General features: G+C 37.7%; 1 protein-coding gene across 1 annotated transcript in view; it reads left to right on the forward strand.

Moving 5' to 3' along the window:
- LOC6582890 (tyramine/octopamine receptor) overlaps window positions 1–13,192 on the forward strand; it is a 46,614-nt gene that overhangs the window by 31,973 nt on the left and 1,449 nt on the right. The window contains exon 3 of the mRNA XM_032731492.2: window positions 11,246–12,877. Coding sequence (XP_032587383.1) covers window positions 11,432–12,877 — 1,446 coding nt within the window. The 5' untranslated portion in view covers window positions 11,246–11,431. The remainder of the gene's footprint in view (window positions 1–11,245; window positions 12,878–13,192) is intronic.

Here is a 13,192-nt window from a genome sequence, read left to right on the forward strand (position 1 = left end):
AAAACTCTCTCTCACACACACACACACACGGACACCCTTTACCTTCACTGATTTGTTGCGCACGCTTTTTGTTAGCGTGTGTGAAATAAAAACAGCCAAAAAAAAGTCAAAGTACCAAATGGCAGAGTGCCAGATAGCTGGACGAAACTATTGTGGGAGCCGAGCAAAAGCAAGAGCAAGAGCGATAGCGAGAGCAAATCAATCAAATCAAATCAATCAATTCAAAACATGTATAAAAGACAAACAAACAAACAAACACACAGTTGGAGGCAGTTAAGCTTTGGCTAAAAGTTCAATTGCCAATAGAAAACGAAAACAATCAAAAGCCGGAGAAATATAATTGTGCTTGTTGACCCGTGTGCTGACCAGATATGCTACTATCTGGTATTAAGTTGCTCAACAGCCAGCTTGGCTTTTAGCAAATTGATTGCAGTCCACGCACACACTCACGCCTTCGCACAGCCCCTTAATTAGTTTCTGGCAAATTGATTTTGTTGTAGCCAAGCCCCAACCACCAACCACCAAACACCTAACTATCCAGCCAACCGTTCATTCTCCCCGAGCTGGTAGCAGAACCGCTGCCAGCCAAAGTAAACAATAGACTCCCTGAAATGCATATGTAAACAGCCAAGATTCCATCACAATCTCTTTAAATATATCCTATTTCTGATAGCAAGAGAGTGTTTCGGTATATATTCTTTATTGATATAAAAACTAAATTTAATTTTAGTTATATTTTTTATGCTATATAAAGGTAAAATATTTGTAAAATTTAGTTGACCCAGAATATCACACACTTTCATAAAAAACACATATACATACATGTTTATATCTAGCTTGGTCTAAAAGCAATTTCTCCATATTGAAAATTATGAAATAGTCGACTTTCTTCCAATATAAATATTGAAGACTTTATAAAATTTATCTCAAGTTTAATATAAAATGAGAAAATTCTGTCAGAGTTCACAATTTATATGAAAATAAAATAAAACTTCTCCTCCTGCTTTCAGATTTGCTATAGATTTTTGTTGCAGTTAGTCGAGAGTAAAACTAAGCTTCTTTTGATTCCAGTACGTTTTTCTGATGACAAATTTATAGTAAATAACTAAAAAACAAATTTATATTAAATAAACAGAAAAAATTGTAAGCTGTAAGAAATATTCAGTATTTAATACGCTATCCTTAAGACAAGCAATATTTCTATAATATATATATCTCACACATCTAGATTCATATCTGAAACATCTATATACAATGAAGATAATATATATTATTACTCAAACATAAAAATCTTAAAGAAAAATAGTTATACTATCAATTACAGCGTATCTCCCAAAAGACTCCAATGCTTTCATCAAAGACATGACAAAGACACGAACCTGTCACTAAAACTCATTCAATTAGTAGAGGCAAATTACAAATTACGCATACGCCACATTAGCCATGTTTCTATTAGAGCGCAGCTCATTTTTGCCACTTGCTTTGCCACAAGCTGCAGTCAAGGCAGTATTTAACGGCATTACATTAAACACAACGACCTTACAACAATAATTCTCAGTTCATAGTTGGTTGAGCAGAAAAAAAAATCATCATGTCGCTGACATGATATGCAATTACTTATGCATACACCACACACTCACACACACACACATACCCACAAATGCACATACATGCATCGCAAGGGGCAACACTTTGTGTTGTGACATAGAAAATTTGCTTATGACGGCAGCTCGACAACAACAGCAGCATAAATTGATAAGAAATGTGCAAATGATACAGTCACCCTGCCAGCTGAACTGAGCAAAAAGAGAACAGAGAGAGAGAGAGATAGAGAGAGAGAAAAAATGAGGGAAAAATATCAAAAATAGAATATCAATAGAAAAATAATGCAATATAATATTTAATGGATTTTTGTGCAAAATGTTACCGCAAACGTAGCACTACAGCTCAATATAGTTTTTATACTAGAAAATACTGGAAATACTGAGAAATGAAATGGGTATATTGGACTTTATTTTAGAATGATAAAAACTTAGAAGATTTTAGAAAAAATGAAGTAGGTGTGCATATATGTATTCATATAGATAGATAAATAGATAGAGGTAGAAATAGATATAAGTCTATATATGTATCTATGTATCTATGTATCTATGTATCTATGTATCTGTGTATCTATGTATCTATGTATCTATGTATCTATGTATCTATGTATCTATGTATCTATGTATCTATGTATCTATGTATCTATGTATCTATGTATCTATGTATCTATGTATCTATGTATCTATGTATCTATGTATCTATGTATCTATGTATCTATGTATCTATGTATCTATGTATCTATGTATCTATGTATCTATGTATCTATGTATCTATGTATCTATGTATCTATGTATCTATGTATCTATGTATCTATGTATCTATGTATCTATGTATCTATGTATCTATGTATCTATGTATCTATGTATCTATGTATCTATGTATCTATGTATCTATGTATCTATGTATCTATGTATCTATGTATCTATGTATCTATGTATCTATGTATCTATGTATCTATGTATCTATGTATCTATGTATCTATGTATCTATGTATCTATGTATCTATGTATCTATGTATCTTTGTATCTATGTATCTATGTATCTATGTATCTATGTATCTATGTATCTATGTATCTATGTATCTATTTATCTATGTATCTATGTATCTATATATCTATGTATCTATCTTTCAATCTATCTTTCTATGTCTCTATCTCTCTATCTATATAGATCGATTGATAGATATATACAGTCAAAAATAAAGTAATTAATAAATAGCACAATCTATTCCATAATATTTTCACCATATCTTGCCAGCTCAATCAAACTAGTGAATAATAAATAGTTATAAAATAGAAGTGAGTACAAAAAACCCAATCAGCTTTAACAAAGCCATAAAAGCTTAATAACCCAGCCCATATTAGTCTGCATCAACTCATATAAACTTAAATATTTCAAATCAAGCCGAGGTCAGCGTATGTGTTAGTCAAACGCTGCACTTTACAGCACTCAAAGTTGTTTTGAAATGTTTGTGGCCAGAGATTCCATATTGGATGCCTGCCAAGCGCATTTCTCGTTTCGAGAGCCAAACATTCTTGGCAAATGGGTTTCCACGGGATTCGATATGCTCGGATCAGATCTAAAATGCATATTACAATTGCAAAAATGTGCAGTAGAGTGCAATTTTTGATTGACAGTTGTGGGTGTAGCTCGACTGAATGTGTATGAGTGTGTGCCCGTCTGTGTGTGTGTGTGTGTGTGTGTGTTAAGTGCAGCACACATGTGCTTGGCTGTTAGCTAGTAGTTAACATGGCTGGCTTGCCAATGATTTCCATGTTTAGCCATCGCTCGCAGTCGACGTGCATGTGTCAGGTACGCACACACCCTTCTGGTCTGCCGGCTAACTGTCCATTCATACGTCTCTTTCTCTGTCTCTCCGTCTCCGCGCCCCTCGATTTATCTCTTTCTGCTACGCTTCTGGAACTGGTTGGCTGCCTGTCTGTCACTGCTGCGATTGTGCACAAAGTGCATCAATTTTTAAAAAGCATGGCCCGCATTAATGGCCAGCGTTGCGCCAGGGCTGCAAAATGCAAATTGCTGACACGTCGAACATGGGAAACGAACTGATTGACGTCAGCTGAAAGGGCGAATGTGTCAGCGATTAGATGGTATTTTTGCTAGCCCTTAAACTGTTTTGTGGCCATTGCTTTAATTGGCATTTCGAGTTAAAAAACGAAAAAAGAATTCATTGCAAATATGAGCAAAACAAATCAATCAATCAAAGGCAAAAGTGGGAACTGTGAATGGTATTTTTAAACTATACGTATGTATGTAGTATGGCTTAGAGATAAAAAATTGAAGCCTGGCAGAGTATTCATTATATTGGCTTTGCTGAAAAAGTCTGAAATGCATTATTTTTCCAGAATTCATTTTAGAAATGAAAAATACTGAGAAAATCAGAGTAGGAGGAAAAAATGCAAACAAATTGGTAGACGAAAATTGAGAGAAAGGGAGAAAGGGAAAGGGGAAAACTCATATAGAGGAGAATAAATTCATAAGAAAAGTTATACAGAGTGTGGGAGCAAATAAGAGAGAGAACGATAGATAGAAAAGGAGTGAGAAAGCAAGAGAGAGGGAGGTTGAGAGAAAAATAGGAACAGGTTGGCAGAAAAATATTGACGAAAGCACATTGAGAGAAACAGTAAAAAGAAAAGAAAAATAAGAGAATTTGTTTCAACAATTACTAAAACTGAAGTTTAAATATACAATTTTTCACTTAACGATATTAAATTGAAGCCTCGGCCAATCTAATTTGACTAGCAATGTAAAATTCGGAAATGCACATTATATCATTCATTTCAATTAAGCAAATGGCTCGCCAAGACAACTCTACTACTATCCCATTTAGAAATATCTCTCCAGTCCATTCGACGCAAGCTGAACGACTAAAACTATTCAACCCTGAATTGGCACACACAATTTACATATGAAAAAGCTTTTTGGCAATCGCCGCGCTACGCTGCGCTGCGCTGCTTACACATCAATGCGTTGCGTTTGCGTTGTGTCATTGAATAAACTTGCAGTCGGGAAAATTTTACACGTGGCCATGCAAGACATGCGATGAAACACAGCAAACGGATTGAAGCTGGAGACGCATACGCAAACACGCGCAAGACTCAATGTGTAATACAAACACACACACACACACACACACACACACACACACACTCAGTACTGTAAACAAATTTGCAAGTGTGTGGCTGTGAGGGTGTGTGTGTGGGTGTATATGTGTGTTGATCTATTGCTGTGCTTTATAATACGTTAAGCTCGCATCAAGCCCCTCAGAAAAGTGCGAACAGCAAACTGCCAGCTCAGCAAATAGATAAGAAGAGAAAAGTCAAGCCAGCTCGAATTTACCATTTTCAAATTGTTGTATTCTCCGCATATCGCGCTGCCCATATAAATGGCAAGTGGAACTGAACTGAAACCAAAAACGCGCATTAAAGGCCTCAAAATCGAACGCAAATGAACGTGTTCGAAAGCCTCAGCGAAATGGAAGCCTCGCATGCGAAATGTGAATGGCTCGAATTGAACACAGCCAGAAAATTGCGAAATGCGGATGCCAAACTGCGGCCATGTGGGTGTGTGTGAGTGTGCGTGGGAGTGTGTGTGTGTGTGTGTGAGTGCGTGTGTGGATAAGGTTCAAGCCATTCGCATTTTCATTTCGCTGGACTTTATTGAAACAGGTCGACTTCCATTTAGACGGCCGAGGGAGGGGAACTAGCAATAGGCATAGGCTATAATAGAAATACAGCGGGCACGTTCCGCCAAAGCGGACAATGCCATAGCCACAAAAGGAGACTTGAAGTGGGCAGAAATTGTTAGAAATGGATACAGCTAGTTGCGGTATCGCAAATGCCAGCTAGTTGTCGGTATCTGGGGCGTGGCATAAGCCTATGCGATTTGAATGAGAGGCAACAGAACAAACAGAGAATGGAGCGAGTCACGATAGGCTCTTAACTGATCCAACTGGGTGTGGCACAGCAACCAGTTGAATACGGCGAATGAACGAACCAGCAGCTGAATTATGTATAGAACTTGGCAAACTTTTTGATTTAGATATGCGAGTTTCCTTTTTTTTTGTGGAATATTCAAGTATGGGAAGCTGTGCCAACTAAGAGGTGGACTAAGTGGATTGAGATGTTGTGAAACACAAAGGGCATGTGGCCTAAGAGTCTCTTAACTTCTTGATTGACAAGTTAGCTAAGCTACTGAGAATAGTACAAAAGCAAATTGGAAACATGTTTCCATAAGAACTATCGATTAGAAAATTGTGTTAAGTTTAATAATAATTAAAATGATTCAAGGCGCTGTTAAGTAAAAGCATTTTACATATTTTAGCTTTAGCAAAATTTATACGAAAATATTTAGGCTCATTCAGTCAAAGAACATTTTAAAATAGAAAGTATATACATTGCATAGTGAACTTTATCGGACCATGAAATCAGCTGAGGCCATACCAGCGTCAAAATATATATATTTTATAATATATTTATAAATTTATTTATTAATTAATTAATATAAATTATAATTATAAACATAAAAGAGTACAGAAAGTTATTACAATAATATCACCAACCCGATTTTTAAATTGATTTTTAAATTGATGTATAAACATATCTAATTATATACCTATCTAATATACCTATCTAATTATATATCTATCTATTTATCTGTATATTTTATACATATTTGCCTGTATATTTTAATTTCTTACAAACTTTTAAAATATATTTTTAAGATGTATAACTTGGGATCGATAGTAAAATTATCATAAATATATGTATTTTAAAATATGTAGGTATAATTAAATAAATTAAAAAATTGAATATATAACCAGCAGAAGCACAAGCAGTTTGCTATACATATTTCATAATCCAACAAATAAAATTTTTATTAATATGCTAAAATGTCATTCAATATAAAAGCTTTTATCTTTAATCTGTAAAATTTTTTCAAGAACTCTTTTGTGTCCAAAGGCCTTTAATAGCCATTAGCATATGAGACAGCTCCATTAGCTAATAAAATACATCGCGGCCTCTTAATAAAATTCACATAACAATACCAAAGCATGGGCCAATATAAATATATTACCTTTAAGCCATATGCATTTCGTAGCATTAGCATTAGGCTAAGCATAGGTAAGCTTTAAACCGTGCTAACAGCCACGAATCACGCATGTATTACTTCATCTGCAATGCCTGCTGCTCACCTGCCACTCACCTTCCATGCGTCTATCTGTATTAAATATGTAGAGGCTCCTGTGTATCCTTACGATGCGGGATATGCGCAAATGAGCCCTTATTTATAGGCCACTCTGGGCATCTAAAAATAAAACACTCGCAAACTTGTTGTTTTAGCCACTTGTTTATATCTATACTCCAGTGTGTCAGTGTGTGTGTGTGAACGTGTGTGTGGGTGTGGCTGTCGATGGCATGTAAATAAAACAATAGCCAAATTCGACAAGTGTCTTAACAAATTTCAGTAATTGGCATTCCTCGACCAAACTTTGCCGTTTTTCATTTATTCTTCCGCTGTGCGTTTATAATAATCACCCGATGTTCTTTTTCTGTCTTTAATTCCCTGCTATTTGCAAAAGCTATTGAGTTTTCCAAAGAGCTGCTGACTTTTGTTCCACACTAGATATATTATATACAATATAATCACATACTTATTGACAAGAAATAATGGAAATTATATTTAGACTCCGCGTCATCAGGATAGCGTTGCCTTTGCGTACCATTATCATTGAAACAATATCATTGAAGCTATATATTATGATTTTTTTGTATTAGACTCAGTCTTATGTTTGCTGGAATAAAATCAAATTAGGTTGCCTGTCAATTCAGCAAATATTTTGTAGTATTTTTTTTACAAAGAAATACATTAAAATTTGTCGAAACTTGACAAGTGAAATAATTAAGATAAATATTTTGCATTTTCCTATAACATCGGCAGAAATGAGATATATATATATATACATATATTCCTTTCTAGGAAAAAGAAAAACAAAATGATTCCGGATTAGAGCAAGATAAAGAAGCACCAGTCTATTTATTTTATTTTATTTATTATTATTTATTAAATTAACAACCAAAAATGTTTAGTTATTATTAAAACTAGTTGAACTCTTGTGAAAGTAAAATTATTTTCTTTAATTATAGTTAACTTACAATACCCTCATTTACCTAAGAGAGTATCACACAGTCGCTTACACCCAACTATTAAGTTCTATATGCTTCATTTTGTTGCAGTCGAGTAACATTTTGTTTGATTCAGTTGCCTGATTTAACATTTAACATTTTAAGATGCCGAACCATAAATATAAAAATTCCTTAAATATAAAAATATAAGGGCAACTGGTTTTCAAGCACTAAATCCAATTTTCTCCAATAATGCATAAATGCTTAAAATAATTCAATTTTATATAGATTATTTTACATATTTTCTCGCTTATATTTCTAATTCAAATGCTTCATTTGAAAACCAAAAATTTATCGCATTCAAGCAAACATTTCATTTAATTAAACAGTATTATGTGGTTTATAGAAATTTGCCCATAACTTTTTCAAAGTTAAAACTTGCCATTCTAAAAGAGGGAACAAGCGGGCTTACGACTTTTAATAGAGGAAAAACTTGAAAAGTTTTGCTAATGACAGCCGAGCCAAGCAGAACCCAGTTGAATATCTGGGCGATAACGTGTTTATCTATGTGTGTGTGTGTGTGTGTGTGTGTGTGTGTGTGTGTGTGTGTGTGTATGTGTGTGTGTTTCTATCTATATGTTTGTTTGTTTGTTTGTATAGATTATCATAGCATATCACACACATCGCCAAGGTCATGCTCACAAAAACTTTTGCATATGCAAAACCAGACTGAAAAGAAAAGTGCAAAGCGTTTGCCGTTGGAAAACTCAAGGCAACTTATCCAAAGCTTTTCATGCTAGCACACAGCCACCCACGCAGACTCAGCCACCCACTCGTACACCCCATACACTCGCACAGACACACACTCTGCTTGTAATCAGCTTATCACTAAGCATTCAGTCCACGGCGGACCCTAGTGTTGAGCTCTGCATTTATGTAATTAAAGCGCCAAATCAGCTTAAATCAGATAGCAGACGTTCCCCCCTTTAGTTTAGTAAAATCCGATCTCTGGCCACACTGTGCCTGACGCCGCTCATCAAGCTGGCCCACTGCATAAATTAATATCTGCCACTAAAAAAATAAAAAAAGCAACACTTAAAGCTTACAGAAATCAAGGTGAGCTTCAGGTTCATGCAGCTGCAAGGCCTCCGAAAGCCGAGCGGTTCGCGCGAGCCATGAAATACGAGGCAAAAAATTTTTTGGCCTGAATGAAAATGTTTTTTCCCTTCAAGTTTCCTCTAGCTTTCCATGCCACTTTTTTTTGCGAATCGCGTGCGCGCAGTTTATGAGCCGGTTATTTTGATTAATGCTTTTCCAGCGACTGCCACTGCGACTGCGAGGGCAAACGCCGAGGCTGAGCGGATAAATGTGTCAGGCGCTGATGCCGGCAAAAATACGGCGGAACAATTATGTGCAATTTATAGACTAGCCTAAGATTAGCCGAGATTCAGCTGGCAGCGGAACAAAGATGCTTAGCTATTCGCAGATAAATCAAATGACTCGAGTCAGTTGCTGTTGTTGATGATGATGTTGCAACTGCTCAATTTGGGCAATAAAATCTTGAGATGGGTCTTGACGATGACTAACTGAATTGGATTGAAAGTGTTGTTTCACATATGCTAAGCAATTGCAATTGACTTTGGTTTGTTTGATTTCCTATATATGTTGACTGAGTACATGTTCTGTAGGGTATTAATGGAAGCAATAGTTCTCTTAGAGAGTCGAACTTCGTAGAAGTAGATGCACACCTACACATCTATCAGCCACACATAAGCACTTGGGTGCTCAAGGGCATAGAGTGAGCTCCTCAGCGCTGACAAATTAGTTATTGAGAGTCCATTCTAGGTAGATTTATAACCCTAATGAAATTAATCTCTTGCGTGATTGCAAAATAATATATAAAAGAGAAAATTTGCATAGACTCTGTAAAATTGACGAAATTAGCAAGCATATCGAGACAAAAGCCTCAGTAGCCAGTGCTGTGACATAAAAATTAAATTAATTTTTAATTTTATATCAACACTTGCTTCTAAATAAATGAATAACATTCATATATGCTTCATATATAGCTTTCCTCAATTATAAATAAGAAGAGTGGTACTTGATCCAATATCTGTAAGAGCAGCATTTGAGGCTGAAGATATAAGAGCGAACCGCGTCTGCTTTAATCTGGACAGGACGAATAGACGCACGAGCACACAACCCTATAAAAAGACTGCCAGACACAGGGACAAATAAATCTAAAAAATAGCAACACAACTGCATAGACAAAGCAACATCAACTTTCCTAATCATGCTTATCAAGTTTACGCATACAGATATATGTATACTTTGTTAAGTAGGTCACGCCTTTTGCACATATTAGCATAATTACATTATACATATTTAATAGACTCAAAGTGCTACTCTAAATATACTTCTTATCTGCGGAGCACATTAAGAAGACGGATTAAAAAGTAATTTGAATAACTCGTCATAAAACGAAAAGCTGAGTACTCTTAGTCTACTCCAAAGAAGAGAATTCTAATACTCAGATTAAAGTCATGTCCATAGCTACTATATTGCTTATAAGCAAAGCAAAGATAATGATTTAACACTTATTCAATATACTCCCATTAGTAACACTGCCTTCAATTGAAACTAAGTGAAACACTTATATGAGAAGATCGCTTCTCTTTCTACATTTGTTACTCAGTATGAGTATGAGATTTAAGAGCTTGTGGCACATCTTACTCATTTCTCTCACCTACTCACATATCCTGCAAGTTGGCCTTCAAAATGTCCAGTTGCTGTCGTAACATCTTTTATTACAAGACTATCGACCGTTGCTCAAGCTAAGTAGCTCGCTGTATTATTTTACAGTTGGCATTTTACTTGAGCTGGCATTTTTAATTAGTTAGCTTCCTGCCGTTGAAGGAGTCCAACAGCATATTGTCAGCTAAATTGTTAATGGCTTTCTGACAAGACCCTTTTCCAAAATCTTTGTTAACTCTCTTCTTTTCTTCATACTCTTTCAATTAAAGTCAACTGATTAAATGCGCTTTTGAGAGTTTTTCACTTCTATTGTTAACTTTGCCATTTTTAAATGTTTTCTGACAACTTGTAAATAATTTGTTTCTGGGCTGAGTCCGATTTGCTGCTCTGAAATAAATCATGCAAAATAAATATTAATTTAAGGAAATATATAAATAAATAGAGCTACTGTAAATGTACTTTAATATATTTATTTATATTTAATAATTTACTTCTAATCTAAAGTATCATGCAAAATAAATATTAATTTAAGGAAATATATAAATAAATAGAGCTACTATAAACGCTTATGTATATATTTCTATTTAATAATTTACTTCTAATCTAAAGTACCCAATTATATCAGCTCTATATAATGAGTCGTGCTTGCTGCAACATAATATTTGCTTATCGTTAAGCTGCCAAAAATTGGCAGCGAAATGAAATCAAATTTTTCACGCACAACTGAATTTCTCATGTCCTTGCAGCACACACAGCGTTCAGTGAACCAGAGAGTGAGTGAGAGAGAGAGAGAGAGGGAGGGACAGGAAGAGGGGCCAAGGGTGAACAATATTACAAGGCAGCAACCACACACAACAGGAAGAGAACGCGAACGTGGACAAGGACAACGACAACAACAACAACAACAACAACAGTGTTAGCAGGATGTCAAAATGCCATCGGCAGATCAAATCTTGTTCATAAATGTCACCACAACGGTGGCCGCGGCTGCGTTGACAGCTGCCGCAGCCGTCAACAGCACGCCAGAGGCATCAACAACAGCAGCAGCAGCAACAGCAGCAGCAGCAGCAAGCAGCGGACGCAGTGTTGAGACAGCAGCAGCAACAGCAACAGTGGCATCCACAACAACAGCAGCGCTGGCGGCCAATCTGTCCGGTTCGCTGGTGGACAGCTTAACAACAACGGCAACAACAACTGCAACTGCAACAGCCACAGCGATTGTCGAGTCAACAAATGATTGCAGCGCTCTGGCCGTAGAGGAGCTGCACGGCAGCTTCCTTGGCGTGCAGCTGGCGGTGCCAGAGTGGGAGGCGCTGCTCACAGCGCTGGTGCTATCCATCATCATAGTGCTGACGATCATTGGCAACATTCTGGTCATACTGAGCGTCTTCACCTACAAGCCGTTGCGCATCGTCCAGAACTTCTTTATCGTGTCGCTGGCCGTGGCCGATTTGACGGTCGCATTGCTCGTGCTGCCACTCAATGTGGCCTACTCGATACTGGGACGCTGGGAGTTCGGCATACACCTGTGCAAGCTGTGGCTCACCTGCGATGTCCTCTGCTGCACCTCGTCCATACTGAATCTGTGTGCCATTGCACTGGATCGCTACTGGGCCATCACAGACCCGATCAACTATGCCCAAAAGCGAACCGTGGGCCGTGTGCTGCTCCTCATCTCGGGCGTCTGGCTGCTGTCGCTGTTGATCAGCAGCCCGCCCCTGATTGGCTGGAATGACTGGCCGGATGAGTTCACCAGCGCCACGCCCTGTGAGCTAACCTCGCAGCGCGGCTATGTCATCTACTCCTCGCTGGGCTCCTTCTTCATACCGCTGATCATCATGACCATCGTCTACATCGAGATCTTTGTGGCCACGCGACGCCGCCTGCGTGAGCGTGCCAAGGCCAACAAGCTGAATACGATCGCATTGAAGAACACCGATCTGGAGGCCATCAATGCCAGCAACGTGGCCGTGGGGGGCAGCTCGACCAGCTCCAAGGCGCGTGCTCTGGGCAGCCTCTGCGGCAGTTGGTTGTGCTGCGGCCGCGATCGCGCCAACTTTGCCGCGCCCATGATTCACAACGATCAGGAGAGTCTGAGCAGCGAGACACACGCCCAGCCAGAGGGCAACAATGAGTCACAGCAGCAGCAGCAGCAACATGTTGTGGTGTTGGTCAAGAAGTCGCGACGTGCCAAGATCAAGGACTCCATCAAGCATGGCAAGGCGCGGGGCAATCGACGCTCGCAGTCATCGTCGTCGGCCTGCGAGCCGCACGGCGAGCAACAGTTGCTGCCCCAAGGCAACAGCAATAATGCAGCAGGCAAATCGGATCCCGAAATAAGCACAGAGAGCGGCAGCGATCCCAAAGGCTGCATACAGGTGGGTTAGCTATGGTTAGATAGGGCTTACTTGCAGAAGTAGAAGCAAAGATATAGGCATTAATAATATGAAATTATTTCTTTGATTAAAAGTGTCTAAAATATTTTAATAAATATTCAAGTTTTTGGTTTAACGATGTCATTAAATTTGCAATTAAATTGGTCAGCATTCTGTAACTTAATATTTTTATTTGAAGGGTCACAGTCTGAAGTAGATTCCAAATTGGGGCAGTCTGTTCCTTCGTTTACAACCATAAAATATTGGGTGACAGAGCTTAAACGATGTCATACGAACTTTCAAGGCGAATACCATAAT

Source organism: Drosophila mojavensis, unplaced genomic scaffold (genome assembly GCF_018153725.1).
Source record: "Drosophila mojavensis isolate 15081-1352.22 unplaced genomic scaffold, ASM1815372v1 contig_74, whole genome shotgun sequence".
NCBI lineage: Eukaryota > Metazoa > Arthropoda > Insecta > Diptera > Drosophilidae > Drosophila > Drosophila mojavensis.